The sequence below is a fragment of the Salvelinus namaycush genome, chromosome 3 (assembly GCF_016432855.1).
Source record: "Salvelinus namaycush isolate Seneca chromosome 3, SaNama_1.0, whole genome shotgun sequence".
Lineage (NCBI taxonomy): Eukaryota > Metazoa > Chordata > Actinopteri > Salmoniformes > Salmonidae > Salvelinus > Salvelinus namaycush.
The window spans coordinates 59,205,991-59,227,733 of record NC_052309.1 but is presented as its reverse complement, the minus strand read 5'-3'; the positions used below and the strand labels follow the sequence as shown (position 1 = coordinate 59,227,733).

At 42.1% G+C, this 21,743-nt stretch overlaps 1 protein-coding gene across 1 annotated transcript in view; it reads left to right on the top strand.

The window, feature by feature from the left end:
* The first annotated feature begins 5,673 nt into the window (after positions 1-5,673).
* sez6l2 (seizure related 6 homolog (mouse)-like 2) overlaps positions 5,674-21,743 on the top strand; it is a 67,361-nt gene continuing 51,291 nt past the window's right edge. Inside the window, exons 1-4 of the mRNA XM_038980124.1 lie at positions 5,674-5,732; positions 6,663-6,791; positions 17,745-17,960; positions 18,086-18,219. Coding sequence (XP_038836052.1) covers positions 5,675-5,732; positions 6,663-6,791; positions 17,745-17,960; positions 18,086-18,219 — 537 coding nt within the window. The 5' untranslated portion in view covers position 5,674. The remainder of the gene's footprint in view (positions 5,733-6,662; positions 6,792-17,744; positions 17,961-18,085; positions 18,220-21,743) is intronic.

Genomic DNA, 21,743 nt, shown 5'->3' with positions numbered 1-21,743 from the left:
CTAGAAAACCTTGATGTATTTTTGGCACACTCGTCTCCGAAGGAAAAAGGAAACAATGTTTCACTGCTTTGAGAATATCAGGGTTTATGCTCAGATGTGCCAACTCAGACAAATGTACTAGAGCATGACATTTGGGGACTCTGATCCAATCACACAACATGCCTATCGAGTGAATCCTGAAAAGAGAGAGAAGCTCCGCAGTGAGGTGGAGTTCATGCTTGAGTATAGCATTGCACAACATGACAACAGTCAGTGGAGTTCGCCCTGTATTTTAATACCTGCGGTTTTGTTTTCCGATTTCTGGAAACTCAATGCCATTACTAAGTCGGACTTGTACCCTTTGCCCAGGGTCGATGATTGTGTGGACCTTGTTGGTGCTGCTAAGTACGTTAGCAAGTTTGATCCGCTGAAGAGATATTGGCAGGTCCCTCTAACTGAGCGTGCCTACCTTTGTCTCCCATTCAGGTTAGGAAACGCCAGAGCCATGTTTCAAAGACTCATGCACATCGTGCTATGTGGCCTAGAAAATGCTGAAGCATATTTGGATGTGGTCATATTTAGCACCACCTGGCCCCAACACCTTCAGGATATTAGGAGTCTGTTCGGCGTTTCGCAGCTGCCAACCTGACAATTAACCTGTCAAAGAGTGAAATTGCCCAAGCAACAGTGAACTATCTCGGGAAGGTGGTGGGGCAAGGGAGAGTCCGAAAAAGTGGAGGCCATCAATAACCTTCCAGTGCAAGCTTCTGTGCTGATTCTTGGGAATGGCTGGCTACGACTTGGCTTTTTGCAAGAACTTTGCCCAGGTTGATGCACCACTTACAGATTGACCAGTCCGAAAGTAATTTTCTGTTGGAGCCTCGACAGTCAGGAGGCATTTGAGAAGACAAAGACTATTTTGGTCTCTGCACCGGTGCTAGCTGCTCTGGATTTCCGTTGTCCATTTGCTTTTTACACCGATGCCAGCAATGTAGGAGCAGGGGCTGTGCACCTACAGAAAGACGATACAAATGTTGAGCACCCTGTGGGGTATTTTTCAAAGAAATTGGCCTCATATCAAAAACACAACTCGACTATCGAGAAGGAGACACTTGGTACTGGCTCTTTAGCACTTCGAGGTTTATGCATCGGTCTCTACACCTCATCTCACCTCATCTCATTTTCCTGCAAAAGACAAGTTCCACGAACCGCCGACTCCTTCACTGGAGTCTCATATTACAGGTATTTCCCCTTGAAATCAGACAAGTCCGTAGTAAGGACAACTTGGTTTCTGATTTTGTCTTTCAAGGTTGGGCAGTCAATACGTTTTTGTGTTTAGCCAGTATGTATCCCAGGCTTACAATTTATTTTGACTGCACGTTCTGCCATATTGGAGATTAGTTTTGGTTGTGCTCGTCCAAAGGGATGAGAGAACATACATGATTTTACTACTTTTTCAAAAGTTCTGTGTTTTAGGCAACTATATATAGAAAAATATTTATAGAGAAAAAAATAAAAAGGTGGCTGTTTTTTTCTTGTATTTAATTGTTGACAGTCAGTAGACACCATGTTTATATTGTAAAAGGCGACACATTTAAGTAGCGATGGATATAAGTTAATGGAAGTTATTTTCTGTTGGAAGGTGTTACCGGTTTTGGTTTTTCCATTTATATTTCGAGGTAGCACGTAGGGTGAACAAATTTGGTGTCATCTTGCTAGTAAGTATGGGTTACACCTGTGCTGGCTCGTCATCTCGATAGTCAGAAGTCACCTGGAATGCATGTCAATTAACAGGTGTGCCTTGTTAAAAGTTAATTTGTCAAATTTCTTTCCTTCTTAATGCGTTTGAGCCAATCAGTTGTGTTGTGAAGATAGCCCTATTTGGTAAAAGACTGTATACCACCCCTACCTTGTCACAACCCAACTGATTGCCTCAAACAAATTCAGAATGAAAGAAATTCCACAAATTAACTTTTAACAACACACCTGTTAATTGAAATGCATTCCAGGTGACTTTCTCATGAAGCTGGTTGAGAGAATGCCAAGAGTGTGCAAAGCTGTCATCAAGGCAAAGGGTGGCTAATGTAGAAAATAGTAAATAAAGAAAAACCATGGAATGAGTAGGTGTGTCCAAACTTTTGCTGGGAATGTACAAGCAAAATATTTTGCGCCTCTGCCTTTGACAAAGTGAGCACTGTTTATCACAGGATGGCATCAGCGCTCACCTAAAAAGCCCATCGTTTTTATGTGTTGTTGGGGGTGTGTCTTGGTCAGTTTAGCTCAGAATATGTCGTCCTCTCAATCTGCCACCATAGCAGGCCATCTAATAAGTGGTCTCAGGGATGGAGAACTCTGGAAGTTCCTTTGGTCTCTACTGAGTTAGCTAAATCAGATTTTTGTGTTCTTGCAATTTATTGTTCCACAAATCTTCAAAATGTTCTTAAATGTGATGTTCTGGTGCCTCTATGGCAATTCATAAAGCTGATTGAGGACCTTGTTACTTATGAATGTGTTTGTTTTTTATGACAGTTTTTTACTTTCTGCTTGCATTTCGTGTTTATATTTTGATGTGTGTATTTTCTACAATTTCTGTAAATTAGGGCTCATCTGTAAAAGAGACATTGGTCTCAGTATGACGCCCTGATAAAATAAAGGGGGGAAAATAGCAGTTGAGGAATCATATTATAATTTGTCTGAAATTAGTTTACAATCTTGCACACATCCAAATGCATAGGCCTATTAGATTCAGTATCCCGCATTTACAGGATTTTACTGTATGAGCGAAGGTCTTTTTTGGTTTACACAAAAAGCACCCTCTAGAACTGTCCCCTCCGGTGCATTAACAAGGTATCATCGTCAGCGCACATTTCAGTAAACATATTGACAACATAGCACAACTGCGCAGATACTTCCATCACAGCCTTTCACTTGTAGTTTTGTCGATGACAATCATTGTAAGCGTTCCCGGGATAATGTCCAAATATAAAGAGGGGGTGGACAAAGCATTGAGTAGCCTAGGCTATTTATTCTGACAATAGTCGACATCTAAATATATAAGTTAATTTCTAGGCTACCATTTAAAAGGTATCTGGTATGCGTGCATGCATGGTTCCTAATACATTTTAATTGTAGCCCAATGACTCACCACTGTCTATCTGTCTTGATGGGCTGCGCCGATGCAACTCGATACAATTTGTTCCGCATTCGATGTTTCCGCAAAGCGCCAGAGTATAATGTCCTCCTTTACGGAAAATACCGAAGGGTATAGGATTTTAGACTTATTTATTTATCGTCTGGTCAATTGAAGTGAAATATATTTTTGTATTCTATTTAGCTTGGTATAGGCAATCTTAGTTTAAATGTTGCATGCTATCCAATCTCTAGCCTGGGCATTTAGATGTGTGTTGCTGTTTCAGCACTGTTGGTGTACAGCTCTTCGCCAAGAGAACCAAGTTCATGCAAATCTGCGAACATCCACCAGGGCGCATCTGTGAGCTATGACTCCCGACTTAAATGCCCTCACACACACCAACGCGTCAACCATACAGGTAGAACCAGCTACCAGCGTTCCACCCACCCGCTCGCTCCGGGGCCTAGAAATAAGAGAGAGGCGTATAGACATACCATCAACGAGAAAGGGGGGCGCGGAGTCAGAAGACAGCAAGATACCTTTACACATATTTGGGAAGATCAATGGTAGTGATTAGGATATTAGAGGGGTGCAGTCACAAAGCCCCCTGCATACTCACACAAAGAGCAGGGCCGTGTGGGAGCAAATTATAATTTTAACACATTTTATGTGCAGTATCAGCGCTGGTATTTTACGTAAGGGACTCGAAGGAACGCAGTAAAAGAGAACGTAGCTCAACCAACAATAGCCCGATTTTTGACTGAAACGCGAATACCGGTGTGTAAGAGAAGCGCATAATAATAAGGGAATAGATCAGGACGTGATTTTCCAGGTACGTATGCTTCCCTCGCTGCTAACTATTACGCATAGGCCTAATAATTAGCGCAGGTCTCTTTTTCTAATCCATCACATTGCACAACAAACGCTACCTGCATTGACATTTTAAACCATACAAAAAATACTCCGGATTTTCTCTGACGCAAATACAAATTAGGCCTATTCATTTTTGATAGCCGTCCGGTGAGAGTGGTTATCGGGCAAATAGAATGATTTGGTGGATATTTTGAAAAAGAAAACGGAACGCCATTGAAAGCATGAAGGAATTAAACATTCTCCTGCGATGCATAACTTAACATTATAGGCCTATTCTATGAGGCCTATCATGTTTAGTTTAATGTAGCTATACAGATATATGATCTCTATTACAGTATTTTAGATCTGAGTGACCGTGACAGCACAGAAGGCATGTCATACGACCACGGATCTAATCCCCCTTGGGCCTTAGGACCCGCATAATGTAAATACGTGTTCACAATCTGAAATGTGATAGCCTTTTCCTCTTTATCTTATATTGTGAGATAGATTTACACGGTGAGACATTGATGGAATGCAACACTAAAAAGCACCAATGATAATGCTGCACTGCTGATATATATATCACGTTTTGAGCAATTTTACCTTTACCAAGGCACTTTTATTGTAGGTTTAAAGATACAAAATGGGATATGGGGATATGTTCAATGACATTGAAATGCTTGATATAACCATTGATAGAATTTATATGTCTCTTAAGCTTAGCACAATTCTTATTTACAGTGACGCCTATACCGGCCAAACCCGGACGACGATGGGCCAATTGTGCGACGTCCTATGGGACTGCCAATCACGGCCGGTTGTGATAGACTGGATTCGGACCAGGGTGTCTGTAGTGATGCGTATAGCATTGAGATGCAGTACCTTAGAACGCTGCGCCACTCGGGAGCAAGCTTAGCCTACCCTATCATAACCTAAAATAAGGTTTCTTTACCCCATTGTTTACAAATAACAATAGCATGAACAAATGTAAATACATGTTTTAAACTATCACCTGGATTACATTAATTTGTCTTTGAATTTGAGAGGGGTTTGTACATTAGGGATGGCTGGGTTGGGGAAATGTAACCCTCCCTAATACACATTTTGTAAATGTAGAATTTGTTCTTAATTTACTTGCCTGGTTAAATAAAATAAGTAAACATGTTTAAACATTTTGAAGCTATACCTTGTTTGTTTATTGTTTGTAAACAATGGAGGGAGCAATATAACCTTTGGCTTATGATGGAGTAAGACAGTTGGGCTAAGCTCATGTGTATGTGATATTCTTTACGAATCAAAAATGTAAATGACCATTGAACAGATTCCCAGGTCCAAGACTGCACATTTTAATATCTGTCTCTCTAAAACAGGGGTGTCCAATTCATTTTGCTCTGGGGGCCTCATTCGGTCTTCGATGAGGTCCGAAGGGCTGCACTGAAATTGGTTATATTTCTTGCCTGTTTAAATATTTTTACTCCACCTGCGAGCCGGATTGGACCCCCTCCGTATGTTGACACCCCTGCTCTAAAGCTTATGTTTTTAATATATAATCAGTGTAGTTGCTGGTGCTGTTGTTCTGATTGATAAAGTACAATACTGCAGTAAGGAATCATTTAGGTTGTATCTGCTCTTCTTTCCTTCCTTACAATCTCTTTCCCTCCCCTCTTCTGTTTCCCTCCCCTCTCTGTCAGGCTGTTCTGATACTAAACCATGGTGTCTACAGTTCTTGCTGTGACACTATCTGTCACCATCCTCCACCTAACTACAGGTAACTAGTGTGTGTGTGTGTGTGTGTGTGTGTGTGTGTGTGTGTGTGTGTGTGTGTGTGTGTGTGTGTGTGTGTGTGTGTGTGAGTGCTGAGCGATTAATGTTGGTTATTTTTCTGCAGTTTCTCTAGAGATAAATCAGATCATATGCCCGAACTGTGCTTAGTAGTTGGGAGTTGTAGTTTCCAACAGGCCAATGTTCTATATATATAGTTTACTGTAGAACATTTGATAATTAACTACAATGATCATAATCCATTGCGCGGCTAAACTTGTTCGGTCTTTGTATCTTTTACGCCTGCTACTTAAGAGAGAAGAATGCGCAATCAAGAGGGGATACATAGAGAGCAGTTTATTTGCGAGGTATCTCTACCTGAAAATACCGTATATGGATCTAAGTGATTGATAGTTGGCATTCAGCAGTCATAAAAGTATGGATAATTTACTTTGAAAAACCACTAAAATAGTGACTGTCAGACAGCATGGCCAGCAGCTCTATAAAGATGAGATGATGACTTGGAATTAAATAAGTCATCAACTAAATTAAATGTAATATACACAAGTAATGTGAATAGCTGATGGTTAATATATAAGTGATGAACAGTCATGGGCAGTCCCTACCATCATGTGACTTTTATTAATTGATTTACTGTGTTACAGCATTCAACCTACATAATGCATAGTGCATTTAATGTTTTAAAAAATTATCAAAATTGTGATACATTTTTAGTAATCGAACTGACCTCAAAGCTCCAATCGCTCAGCACAAGTGTGTGTGAGAGAGAGAGAGAGAGAAAGAGGCAGAAATGTTTCTTGTGACAGATGTTTCTTGAATTAAAAAAATAAATAATTTGCCAATCATAGTTTAAATTCCTCCATTTCCTCTGAAGTAATTTTTTTTCCCAAGTCATTATATATCTCTTTCCTCTTAGGCTTGAGCTTTGTGACCCCTGACCCTGAGGCTCCTCCCACAGCAAGTCCTGGTCCCCATCCATTGGGCAAGCTGATCCATGCAGCCCTTCTGAGTAAGGAGTACCTGGGCCATGCCCCAGTTGATACAGGTAGCATAGCTCACCAGTAGCTGTTTTAGATTATTATATCAGTACTGATATTCATTCATATGCTACTACTAATTAATAATAACAATAACAGTAATACTGTATTTTTATTTGTAAAACCCTTTTCAAATATACCAAAACCAACTGCTTAAATAGAATCACGATGGCATCAGTGGTGTAGGGTAGGTGGGGGCCACGATGCGGACCAATCAGCACACTCATGACAAAACTGTGCATGTTTTGATGGGGGTGGGGGCCACAAAAGACCCACACATGCAGTCCTTTTGGGGCCCTAAGTGAAATTAAGTTGTACAGTTAATTTCCTGCAATTCTACACATTTTGCCATGGGGTGTTGAGAAAATGTATACATCTTGTAAATAATTTCATGCAATTCTACTCATTTTGCCATAGGTTGTGGAGAAATGTTAGCATTTTTTTATATGATATCTGACTGAGTGATTTGTTATCAACGTGGGCCCCCCGGTTTTATTTCAACCATTATTACTAGAAGTTTAGATACCTGACCACAAAACTAACTTACAATCAACATGAGTGACTTTCAGTGACTGACATCACAAGAGAAAACTGCTGATGCAAAACCATATTTTGAAATTGCACCTTGTGTATTCCACAATTCTAACTCTCAACAGTAAGTTGAGACCTCGAGTGAGTCCACCCCTGCCAAAAATATAAACTAAACATGTAGAGTGTTGGTCCCATGTTTCATGAGCAGAAATGAAAAATACCAGAAATGTTCCATACGCACAAAAAGCTTCTTTCTCTCAAATTGTGTGTACAAATCTGTTGACATCCCTGTTGTTGAGCATTTCTCCTTTGCCAAGATAATCCATTCACGTGAAAGGTGTGACATGTCAAGAAGCTGATTATACAGCACAAGGTGCCGCAGACCATGTGTATGTAAATTTGGACTTGAACCCGATCGAACATCTCTGGAGAGACCCGAAAATAGCTGCGCAGCAACGCTGTGCACCTTGTGCTGGGGACAATAAAAGGCCACTCTAAAATGTGCAGTTTGCCACACAACACAATGCTACAGATGTCTCAAGTTCTGAGGGAGTGTGCAATTGGCATGCTGACTGCAGGAATGTCCACCTGTCACGGATGAATAGGAGTGGAAGGTAGGAGTCAGGTGCAGCGAGCAGAGGGTTCAAGAAAAATAGGCACTTTTATTCCGGCACAAATGGTCATGCCCAAACACAGGGCGGAAAACACTGACCAACCCAAAACACAGGGTAAAACGGTCCGGAGCACAAAACCACAGCCAACACTAAACGTGAACACAAAATAATCCCGCACAAAATAGAACGGGCCTAACAAGCTTAAATAGGCTAGAAAATCAAGAAAACACAAATAGGAACAGGTGCAACTAATAAGACTAAACTAACAGAAAAGGAAAAAGGGATCGGTGGCGGCTAGTAGGCCGGTGACGACGACCGCCGAGCACCGCCCGAACAGGCAGGGGAGCCAACTTCGGCGGGAGTTGTGACACCACCAGAGCTGTTGGCAGAGAATATAAGGTTAATTTCTGTACCATAAGCCGTGTGGGCGAGTGGTTTGCTGATGTCAACATTGTGAACAGAGTGCCCCATGGTGGCGGTGGGGTTATGGTATGGGCAGGCTGGCCAACGAACACAATTGCATTTTATCGATTGGCAATTTGAATGCGCAGAGATACTGTGACAAGATCCTGAGGCCTATTGTCGTGCCATTCATCCGCCGCCACGACCTCATATTTCATCATGATAATGCAAGGCCCCATGTCGCAAGGATCTGTACATAATTCCTGCAAGCTAAATCTTCCAGATCTTCCATGGGCTGCATACTCACTAAACATGTCACCCATTGAGCTCTGAATAGATGTGTACGACAGTGTTCCAGTTCGCGGCAATATCCAGCAACTTCGCACAGTCATGGAAGATGAGTGGGACAACATTCTACAAGCCACAATCAACCGCCTGATCAACTCAATGCGAAGGAGACTGCATGAGGCAAATGGTGGTCACATTAGATACTAACTGGTTTTCTGATCTCCACCCCTACCTTTTTTTAAAGGTATTTGTGACTAACAGATGCCTATCTGTAATCCCAGTCATGTGTTATACATAGATTGGGGCCTAAGGAATTTATTTCAATTGACTGATTTCCTTAAATGAACTAACTCAGTAAAATCATTCAAATTGTTGCATGTTGCGTTTATATTTTTGTTCAGTGTATGTACAGTGCATTCGGAAAGTATTCAGACCCCTTGCCATTTCCACATTTTGTTACATTACAGCCTTATTCTAAAATGTATTCAATTGTTTTTTTCCATTATCTACACACAATACCCCGTAATGACAAAACAAAAACAGGTTTCTAGAAATGTTTGCAAGTGTATTAAAAATATTTACATAAATATTTACATAAGTATTTAGACCCTTTACTCAGTACTTTGTTGAAGCACTTTTGGCAGCTGTTATAGCCTCGCGCCTTCTTGGGTATGACGCAGCAAGTTTGGCACACCTGTATTTGGAGTTTCTCCCATTCTTCTCTGCAGATCCTCTCAAACTCTGTCAGGTTGGATGGGGAGCATTGCTGCACAGCTATTTTCCGGTCTCTCCAGAGTTGTTCGATTGGGTTCAAGTCCGGGCTCTGGCTGGGCCACTCAAGGACATTCAGAAACTTGTCCCGAAGCCACTCCTGCATTGTCTTGGCTGTGTGCTTAGGGTTGTTGTCCTGTTGGAAGGTGAACCGTCGACCCAGTCTGAGGTCCTGAGCGCTGTGGAGCAGGTTTTCATCAAGGATCTCTCCGTACTTTGCTCCGTTCATCTTTCCCTCAATCCTGACTAGTCTCCCAGCCCCTGCCACTGAAAAACATCTCCACAGCATGATGCTGCCACCACCATGCTTCACCGTAGGGATGGTGCCAGGTTTCCTCCAGATTTGACGCTTGGCATTCAGGCCAAAGCGTTCAATCTTGTTTTCATCAGACCAGAGAATCTTGTTTCTCATGGTCTGAGATTATTTAGGTGCCTTTTGGCAAACTCCAAGCGGGCTGTCATGTGCTTTTACTGAGGAGTGGCTTCCATCTGGCCACTGATTGGTGGAGTGAAAGGCCTAATTGGTGGAGTGCTGCAGAGATGGTTGTCCCATCTCCACAGAGGAACTCTAGAGCTCTGTCAGAGTGACCATCGGGTACTTAGTCACCTCCCAGACCAAGGCCCTTCTCCCTAAATGTTTTATTTTTATTTACCCTTTATTTAACTAGGCAAGTCAGTTAAAAACAAATTCTTATTTACAATGACGGCCTAGGGACAGTGGGTTAACTTGTTCAGGGGCAGAACGACAGATTTTTACCTTGTCAGCTCAGGGATTCGATCTAGTAACCTATCGGTTACTAGTCCAATGCTCTAACCACTAGGCTATCTGCCGCCCCAATTGCTCAGTTTGGCCGGGCGGCCAGCTCTAGGAAAAGTCTTCCTTTTAAGAATGATGGAGGCCACTGTGATCTTGGGAGCCTTTAATGCTTCAAACATTTTTTGGTACCCTTCCCCAGATCTGTGCCTCGACACAGTCCTGTCTCAGACCTCTACGGACAATTCCTTCAACCTCATGGCTTGTTTTTTTTCTCTGACATCCACTGTCAACTGTGGGACCTTATAAAGACAGGTGTGTGCCTTTCCAAATCATGTCCAATCAATTGAATTGACCACAGGTGGACTCCAATCAAGTTGGAGAAACATCTCAAGGATGATCAATGGATAGATCAACAGGATGCACCTGAGCTTTGAGTTTCATAGCAAAGGGTCTGAATACTTATGTAAATATGTTATTTCTGTTTTTTGTTTTTTTAATCAATTTCAAAAATTTCTAAACACCTGTTTTTGCTTTGTCATTATGGGGTATCATGTGCACATTAATTAATAATTTTTTTGTATATATATTTTTCAAGTTTTACAAAATGTACATCAATGTATTTTTATTTATTCAACCTTTATTTAACTAGACAAGTCAGTTAAGAACAAATTCTTATTTACAATGACGGCTAACACTGTCAATGTTAGTACAAAGATTTGACCATATCCCAACCTTCCTTCCTTCCTCCCTCCATACAACACATCCAAAAAAGTGGAGCAACAGAAATAAATAAGTAAATAAATTATTAGTAAACCTTAGACAAACTTGCTTGGACTGGATAGCATTATATTGATGACTGTACCTAGTATGTAATGACTACGGGAAATACCTACTGGGAAACCTTAAAGCATCTCATCAGAGGGGAGCCTCCGCAAGCCATTGAAGTATGATATAAATGGTTGCCATTTTCTAACAAATGTATCAGTGGAACTCCTAAGAGAATACTTAATTTTCTCAAGCTTTAGGAAGAACATTACATAATTTTGCCATTGAGAAGTAGAGGGGGGCTGCTGAGCAGACTTCCACTGGAAAATACATCTATGTCGAGCTAATAAGGATGTAAAAGCAACAACATCAGCATGTTTGGGGTCTAAGGAGAACAAGTATTCTGGAATACCAAAAACAGCTATCAAGGGACATGGCTGCAGGTTAATTTCAAACACCATTTTAAAAATAGAATCCCAGTAATTTTGTAGTTTAGAGCATTAAATGAATATGGGTCTACGGTCACATGTTGAGACATGACATCTATCACACTCATCATTTACATTTGGATATATTTCAGACAATCTAGATTGTACTTTATCAATCGCCTCATCCCACCACTCGTGTAAATTCAACACCCATTTCCCGTTCCCAAGCAGATTTAGTTTTGTTGGTGGAGTGTTTGTCCAATGACATAATACACCGATAGATCAGAGAAATGACTGCTTTCTGTCGAGGTAATAGAGTCAATATGCCATCCCAGGGTTAGCAAGGGGGTGGAGCAGGGAAGCCAGACAATTGGGAGGAGACACAATGCCTAATTTGAAGGTAACAGAAAAAGTGTGATGGATGCAAAGAGTATTTAGAGGGTAAATTGGGAAAACTAGAAAAAATTCCATATATTCTACATATAAGTCTTTCCTTGTCCAGTAAGAGAAAGCATTATCTATTAGGGAAGTGGGGAATAAGTGATTCTTATCAATAGGACCCATAGTAGATGCAGAGGAGAATTTAAAATGCCTTCAAAACTGGTGTGGAAAAAGTGTGGAAAGCACTACAGGATTGCCAGTATAGCGAGAGGGGGATGCTGGGAGAGAAGAGCAGAGTAAAGCAGGAAGAGAAGCAGAAATACAAGAATGTGCCTCTAGGTGGCACCTGGAGTATGTAACCAGAATGGCAATTTCTGAAAGTTGTCTGCCCAGTAATAGTATAAAAAGTTGGGTCGTGCAAGCCCTCCACTAAACTTGCATCTCTGAAGTAAAGATCTACTCACTCTGGGTACCTTTCCTCCACAGACAAATGTGGTAGCAGCCTGATTTGATTGACTTTAAAAAGCACTTTGGTAAAAACAATGGGTTAATATTTTTTAAATGTATTTTACATTTTTTTATTTAACCTTTTATTTAACTAGGCAAGTCAGTTAAGAACAAATTCTTATTTACAATGACGGCCTAGATTGAAATAAGATAATGGAACTTGGGTAAACTGTTCATTTTTACAGCATTAATCCTGTAAGCTACCCCATCTCTGAAAATCTGTTTTAATTTGCGTAAGGAGGGGAGCAACGTTTGCAGAAAAAAGAGCATGTAATGAACGAGTTACCTTCACTCCAAGATATTTGAAACCAGAGCGGCTAAGCTGAAAATCCAAGTCCGTCTGCTGGAGCTGTAGCACTGCTGTATTGATTGGGAATTTGGAATTTCTTAAATAACTCAGTTGGAAACCCATCAGGCCCTGGAGCTTTGCTGCTCTGCATTGACTTGATAGACTGAATAACCTCTTCAAGGATGAGAGGAGAATCAAGATCATCTGCAGTTTCAGCTTCAACTGTGGGAGTCTCCAGTTCACCCAAAAATGTAGTCATATTGGCAGTATCTGATGGAAATGCAGATGTATACAGGGAGGAATAGAAAGACCTGAAGGTGTCATTGATCCCCGTAGGGTCAGAAATCAAGTTATGAGCGGAATCGTTAATTTGGGGAATCAGACGGGTTGCAGCACTGCGTTATAATTGGTGTGCGAGCAGACGACTTGCCCTGTCGCCATGTTCATAGTAGCTACCACGTGAATGCAATAGTAACCATTCTTTATCTGTAGTGGACAAGAGATTGAAATCAGATTGTAAATTCAAGCATTGCCTATATAGCCCTGGTGATGGCGTCAAGGCATATTGGTGGTAGTTCTTCAAGTTTAGCTTCCCGAGTTTTGTTTAAATGAGAAGAATAATGTCAACAGGGAAGAGGCGACTCCGGGATGCTGGCCTTCTAGGCAGAGTTGCAGAAACAGCCATATCACAGACTGGCCAATAAAAATAAAAGATTTAAGATTGGCAAAAGAACACAGACACTGGACAGAGGAACTCTGCCTAGAAGGCCAGCATCCCGGAGTCGCCTCTTCACTGTTGACGTTGAGACTGGTGTTTTGCGAGTACTATTTAATGAAGCTGCCAGTTGAGGACTTGTGAGACGTCTGTTTCTCAAACTAGACACTAATGTACTTGTCCTCTTGCTCAGTTGTGCACCGGGGCCTCCCACTCCTCGTTCTATTCTGCTTAGAGCCAGTTTGCGCTGTTCTGTGAAGGGAGTAGTACAAGGCATTGTACGAGATCTTCAGTTTCTTGGCAATTTCTCGCATGGAATTGCCTTAATTTCTTAGAACAAGAATTAGACTGAGTTTCAGAAGAAAGTCTTTGTTTCTGGCCATTTTGAGCCTGTAATCGAACCCACAAATGCTGATGCTCCAGATGCTCCAGGCCAGTTGTATTGCTTCTTTAATCAGTACAACAGTTTTCAGCTGTGCTAACATAATTGCAAAATGGTTTTCTAATGACCAATTAGCCTTTTAAAATGATAAACTTGGATTAGCTAACACAACGCGCCATTGGAACACAGGAGTGACGGTTGCTGATAATTGGCCTCTGTACGCCTATGTAGAAATTCCATTAAAAATCAACCGTTTCCAGCTACAATATTAATTTACAAGAGTGAGAATTTCACGTTCTTCTCATGAAGGTTGCGTTTCACATTGAGGAATTTAGCTCTTTTCTTGGTGACACTCGTGCTGAGGCCAGGAAAGATGAACACCTAGTGTCCGCAGAAGTGTAGCCTTGCCTCTGAAGGATGCGTTCCTTGTCACGGTGGTACTGAAAATGGACGATAAACACTCTAGACTTGGAGTTGTCGTCTCCTCCCGCTGGGGAGGGGCCAATGCGGTGGGCTCGGTTCAGCTTCGGGGTGATGGAATGATGGCCGGACATAGCACCTACGTGAAGAAGTCTGACATGAACTTAACTGAGTCCACTCCTTTACCAGTTTCTCTGGTATACCAACAACCCAAAGATTGCAACGGTGAGAATGGGATTCCAGGTCATTGCAATCATTGCAACACCTAACAAAGAGCTGCAGTTAGTTTTAGGATGGATGGCAAGGAATAAGTTAGTCCTAAATATTTCAAAAACTTAAAGTATTGTATTTGGGACAAATCATTCACTGAAACCTTAAACCTTGAAATTGAGCAAGTTGAGGTGACAAAACTGCTTGGAGTAACCCTGGATTGTAAACTGTCATAGTCAAAACATGTTGATACAACAATAGCTAAAATGGGGAGAAGTATGTCCATAATAAAGCCCTGCTCTGCCTTGTTAACAAAACTATCAACAAGGCAGGTCCTACAGGCCCTAGTTTTGTCACACCTGGACTACTGTTCAGTCGTGTGATCGGGTGCCACAAAGAGGGACCTCGGAAAATTACAATTGGCTCAGAACAGAGCAGCACGGCTGGCCCTTAATTGTACACGGAGAGCTAACATTAATAATATGCATGTCAATCTCTCATAGCTCAAAGTGGAGGAGAGATTGACTTCATCACAGCTTGTTTTTGTAAGAAGTGTTGACAGGCTGAATTCACCGAGGTGTCTGTTTAAACTACTAGCACATAGCTCGGACACCCATGTATACCCCACAAGACATGCCACCAAAGGTCTCTTCACAATCCCCAAGTCAAGAACAGACTATGGGAGGTGCACAGTACTACATAGAGCCATAGCTATGTGGAACTCTATTCCACATCAGGCAACTGATTGCAAGCAGTAAAATCCGATTTTAACAACAGATAAAAATACACCTTATGGAACGTCGGAGACTGTGAAGAGACACACATACAGTACTGTCACGCCCTGATCTGTTTCACATGTCCTTGTGCTTATCTCCATCCCCTCCAGGTGTCGCCCATCTTCCCCACTTATCCTCTGGTTATTTATACCTGTGGTTTCTGTTTGTCTGTGCCAGTTCGTCTCGTTTGTCAAGCTTACCAGCGTTCGTCCTGTCAACTCCTGTCTTTTCCCAGCCTCTTTTTTCTCGTCCTCCTGGTTTTTGACCCTTGCCTGTCCTGACCTTGTACCCGCCCCCCTGAAACCTCTGCACGTTCCTGATCCTGAGCCTGCCTGCCGTCCTGTACCTCTGCTCCATCTCTGGATTACTGAACTCTGCCTGTCCCCTGACCTTAAGCCTGCCTGCCATCCTGTACCTTTGCTCCTTCTCTGGATTGTTGACCCCTGCCTGCCTTGACCTGTCGTTTTCCTGCCCCTGTGGGTACAATAAACATTGTTACTTCACACAGTCTGCACTTGGGTCTTACCTTGATTCCTGATAGTACGAACTGGCCATGACTGACCCATCAGACTTGGACCAGCTCCGCAATGCCATCTCCTCCCAAGGAGCCACCATTGGTAGGCACGAGAAGTTGCTTCATGGTCTGATGGAAGGGTTCCAGGCCGTGGTCGAACGTCATGACCTAGCCTTGGATGCATTGCCGGAGCAATTCCGTGGGTTGCCTACTAGGCAGCCTACCACAACGGTAACCTCCCAGTCCCTCTGTAACCCGGCTGGTAGCAACACCGTTTTCCCGGGAAACCCGCTTACCTCCCCCAGAGCGCTACAATGGAGATTACAGATCCTGCCAGGCCTTTCTCTCCCAGTGCTCCCTCGTTTTCGAGCTGCAGCCTCCTTCGTTCCCCTCGGACCACTCGAAGATAGCGTACATTAGTACGCTGATGTCCGGGAGGGCACTCGCTTGGGCCACGGCGGTATGGGAGCAACAATCCAGCATCTGCCTCAGTCTGGAGGTATTCGTGGCTGAGTAGAGAAGTTTTCGAGGCTCCTGTGTCCGGGAGAAAGGCTGACCGGAAGTTACTCCAGTTTCGGCAGAACACCCTCAGTGTGGCAGACTATGCAGTGGAGTTCCGCACGCTAGCAGAGGGTACCTGGAACACGGAAGCGCTGTTCAACATGTTCTTGCACGGATTATCGGAGGAGGTAAAGAATGAGCTGGCAGCCCGAGAACTACCGACGGATCTCGACTCTCTCATCGCTTTAACCATCCGGATCGATGGTCAGCTGAGGGCACGTAGGATGGAGAAGAGGTCCGATTGTGGTCCCAATCGCTCACTCAGGGATCCCACCTTGCAGCTGATGAACTCCGGAAGTCCCCGACGTCTACGTCCCCGAGAGGATCCGAGTTTACCCGAGTTCCTCCAAGAGCCTCCGGAGACTGCCGATTCACCTCTTCCCGAGCCGATGCAGCTCGGTAGGTTTAGGCTGTCTCCAGCCGAACGCGTACCAGACTTGAGACCCAGAGTTGTCTGTATTGCGGTATTGCCGGTCATTTTGTGTACCCTCCATACTTTTCTGTGTCTAGAGGGTCAAAAACCAGGAGGACGACGCTGTACCCGCCCGCCTGACTACTCTGCTCGTCCCTGACCTTGAGCCTGCCTGCTGTCCTGTACCTTTGCTCCTACTCTGGATTATCGACCTCTGCCTGCCTTGACCTGTCGTTTGCCTGCCGCTGTGGTTACAATAAACATTGTTACTTCACACAGTCTGCACTTGGGTCTTACCTTGATTCCTGATACAGTACACATGATGAGACACACACTTTACATACACATACACATGGATGTTTTTTTCTAATATATGTGAATGTGGAGTAGTGGCCTAAGGGAACACACTAAATGTAAATGGTAAAGTGTTATGTAATGTAATATTTTAAACTGTAAGTAAATGCCTTATGTTTCTGGACCTCAGGAAGAGTGGCAGCAGCTAATGGGGATCCTTAATAATTACAAATGCAAACCGGTGTGCCTGGAACCTACTACCATACCCAGTTCAAAGGCACTTAAATCTTTAATCTTGCCCATTCACCCTCTGAACAGCACACATACTGTACATAATCCATGTCTCAATTGTCTCAAGGCTTAAACATCCTTCTTTAACCGGTGTCCTCTCCTTCATCTGCACTGATTTGAGGTGGATTTAACAAGATTTAACATCAACAATATGAAGGGTGATGTGTTGGATTTTCCCTAAACATAATACTTTGTATTGAGGACATAAAATGTATTTCTTTGTCACATTTTACGCATATTTACTTTAGTGCCTTATTGCAAACAGGATGCATGTTTTGGAATATTTTTTGTACTTACTCCGCAATAATAATCCAAGTGACAGAGTAAAAAGAAGGAAGCCTGTACAGAATTCAAATAGTGTTTCTATGGGCTATAGTAGTAATGGGCTTTAGTAGTAGTATTTAGATTTTGGTATGACCATCTTAGAACAATTCCATATGTTAGCTTAGTAGAATCCCCCCTCCATTTTGACATTATGGAGTATTGTGTATAGGCCAGTGAATATCTCAATGTATTACATTTTAATTTCAGACTTAATGTGGAAAAAGTAAAGAGGAAATTGTACTTTCTGGAAATTGATCCACCTACAAAAGAGGGGTTCCGCGGGCCGCTAGTTGCCAATCTCTGGTTTAAACACTCTGCCTTGATTGCAGGTACAACCACCAACCCTACTCAGGCTGTACCACAGCTTGGGCAGACTGAGCCTGCAGCCACTGTGATGCTACCAGGGGTGCTAACCACGGCGCTGACCTCATCGCCTCCAGTTAGCCTATCAGGAGCAGGGAGAACTGTAACATCCTCACCCACAGAGGAGGAGACGACAACCACTTTGATCACCACAACGACCATCACCACGGTGCACATGCCGGGTAAATGCATTGTGGGATTGCAAGCCTAACATGTTAGGCTGATGCTCGTGTTGCACAGGCATTACTTCCATAAGGTTGAGATATTTGTGCATTTTCAGTCAAGTGTCCTGACTTTCTCTCTCCAGTGCAGTGCAATGCCAGTCTCTCTGGGATGGAGGGCATTGTGGAGTCTCCAGATCCTCTCTCCTCATCCCCTTATTCTCCTCTGGAGTGCACCTACAGCATCACGGTGTATCCGGGTTATGGAGTGGAAATTCAGGTAAGTCACCGTTAGTCATCATCATCATGCCACTATTGTTTATTTTTGTATTATTTGCACACAAGAAAAATACAAAGCAATGGGATGAGAGTTTAAGAAGCAAGTGAAAAGTGCATGTATGGGAAAGGGTCTGGAAAGGCTCCTTGATGTTGTAGGCACAAAGCGTCTAATGAAGGGGGCTGTGCTTTTATACTGATTGGTTCTCTTGTGTCTTTCTCACTCAAACAACCACTTGGACAGCCAAAAATAAAATTTTGGTTTTCATACATTTTTACGATATAGCCAATTTTGACTTTGTGGCTGTGGACTCTAGTGGAAGACGTTTATCAAGCACATAGGCTTAAATATCACAGCACCAGTTTAAGCACTACCTTCTCCCAATTCTGATTTGTCAAAATAATCTATGAAGAAAACCCAGAACCAGGAACTACTCCAGCGTTGCCAATTTAGCAACATTTTCGGTATATTTAGTGAGTTTTCAGACCCCTCCAACAACTTTTAGTGGTAAAGATTCAAGCAAGAAATGCAGTTACTTTTCGGGCTGCCTTCAGGGAGTTTGACACTGAGGGATTCTATGGTTTTGATAGCATTTAGCTAGTCTTGCTAATACCAGCCTCTCTACGTCCTTGATGTGAGAGTCTGGAACGGCTGCTTTGATGTGTCGACAAGAAGCGACCATAATGAAGGGGCTGTGCCCTCAGACTTCAAAGCAGCATCCTACGCTGGTAGGATATCCCCGTTTTTGAATTTAATCATGATCTATTGTTTTACATAGGACTGCTTAAGCCCTTCCGCTTCCAGGATTAGCAAACACTGTCGAAGGAGACCATGGTCTTGTTGTGTCTTTGGCTATACCGGATTAAGTGTTATGACATGCTATTCTATAAAATACTTTCTCCGTAATTAATATTACCTGGTTGAACTAATCATGTAAATGTAATTAACTAGAGAGGAGGGGCACCACAAAATAATATTTATAGAGCTGTTATCTTCCGAATAAACTCTTAAAGACCTAGTAATATTTTACATCAATAGCAGTCAATATTAATCGTCACCTTATTTCAGTCTCATCTGAAAGTTGTAAATTCTTGGTTATCTTCACGAACCCTGGCTAACAAGTTGAATCAGCAATACAAAATTGGGTTTAATTATTTATTTACTAAATACCTAACTAAATCACACAGAATTACATATACACAGAATAAATCATACCTTGATTACAAATTACGTCATAAAGGAAAACGTCCCTAGCGGGCGGAACAGATATGACAGCTTGTTACACACAAGAAAAAGGGCTGGGTTTGAGTGAAAGAGCGGGAAGACTGAGGAACAAAGGGCGAAGCTGTGCTATCGTAAATACAATATCTTATGCATTCTAAATTACCGCCCATTTGGAAAAGGAAAATGCAATAAATATTTACTCTGAGCTGCGCTTCAGTAGGTTGGTGGTAGATGGAAGGCCGTGTTGCCAAACCGGGTCCTTTGTCCTTTGAAGAATGTCTCTGCTGCTGCTGGTAAATTGAATACGTTGTAGTAACGTCGTTGGGTGGTAGACGGGATACTCTGTCTGTCCTAATTTACGTTTGCAGCTGCTGTTGCTAACTCAACGTCTAGGAGGTATCACTTCTATAGTGAATACGAGTTCAAAGTTCATATCATTCGCAACCAAAGCTCATGCTGAGGTTGGCTTAGTTCTGTAGTTGACATGTTATCTGAACCATTCTGACATTGGACCGTCGTCCTCACATCCTCGGAACAGGAAGTAACATTTTTGTCAATGGCTTATATAGTGGAGGGAGAAGGGTGTGTCTGAAAAGTTTATAACCCATGTCTCTTCACAGGGGCGGGCCACTGGTTGAGCAGAGCCCTAAACTTATGAAAACCCAAATCTCTCATTTGGAAGCTAAAATTACATTTAATCTCTTCACAAATAATTTCATATTCAAACATTTGAATTAAACAACAATTCCATGTGAATCCGATACCTCTGATGTGCAGACTTTCCACAGTAGAGTTTATGTCATTCTATCATTGATGAGAATGTGCCAGATGACAACCGAACTGACATAATATACCTTAAGTACCACCGCATATGTTCACTTGGTCGGATTACCAGAAAAAAGTTCATTTCCCCCCAACTTCTGATGTTCCCAGAATCTCTATGTTAACCAAAGGGGCTTTCTAATGTCACATCAGTAGAGTAGGGAGAGGAAAGGGGGGGAAGAGGTATTTATGACTGTCATAAACCTATCCCCAGACCAACGTCATGACAGTCTCAATGGGTTTTCCCTGAATTAACTGATGACCTAGTAACTGTTTTTCATTAATGTTGAGTTTTGTATTGATTGCTGTTTTATTTGACATTGTTTTGGTTGTTATCAGGACCCCCTTGCGAAGGAGCAAGGGGGTCCACCACTACCACATATCTACAGTACAAAATCCATGTGTATGTATGTGTATAGCGTGTGTCTGTGCCTATGTATGTGTTGCTTCACAGTCCCCGCTGTTCCATAAGGTCTATTTTTTTATCTGTTTTTTAAATCTAATTTTACTGCTTGGTAATGATGGACTGTCGTTTCTCTTTCCTTATTTGAGCTGTTCTTGCCATAATATGGACTTGGTCTTTTACCAAATAGGGCTGTCTTCTGTATACCATCCCTACCTTGTCACAACACAACTGATTGGCTCAAATGCATTAAGAAGGAAAGAAATTCCACAAATTAACATTTAACAAGGCAAACCTGTTAACTTCTTATGGCTGCAAGCCCGACGTCGGTACACTTATGACAACAGCCAGCTCAAGTGCAGGGCGCGAAATTCAAAATATATATTTTTTAAATATTTAACTTTCACACATTAACAAGTCCAATACAGCATATGAAAGGTACACATCTTGTGAATCCAGCCAACATGTACGATTTTTAAAATGTTTTACAGCGAAAACCCCACGTATATTTATGTTAGCTCACCACCAAATACAAAAAAGGACAGACATTTTTCACAGCACAGGTAGCATGCACAAAGCCAACCTAACTAACCAAGAACCAACCAAACTAACCAACAAACAACTTCATCAGATGACAGTCTTATAACATGTTATTCAATAAATCTATGTTTTGTTCGAAAAATGTGCATATTTAGAGCTGAAATCAATGGTTACACATTGTGCTAACTTAGCTACTTTTTCCCACTACGTCCGGATTTTTCCTGACACTTTTTCTGACACACATATTCTGACCAAATAGCTATTCATAAACATAACTAAAAAATACATGTTGTATAGGAAATGATAGATCCATTAGTTCTTAATGAAATCGCAGTGTTAGAATTCTAAAAATAACTTCATTACGATATGCAGCTTCGGTATAGCTAGAGTACCCAAACGTTGGGCGCCCACGACGAGTTCACATGTACGACAGATATATGAAATAGCATCATAAAATGTTTCTTACTTTTGCTGATCTTCCATCAGAATGTTGGACAAGGGGTCCTTTGTCCAGAACAGTCGTTGTTTGGATTTAGAA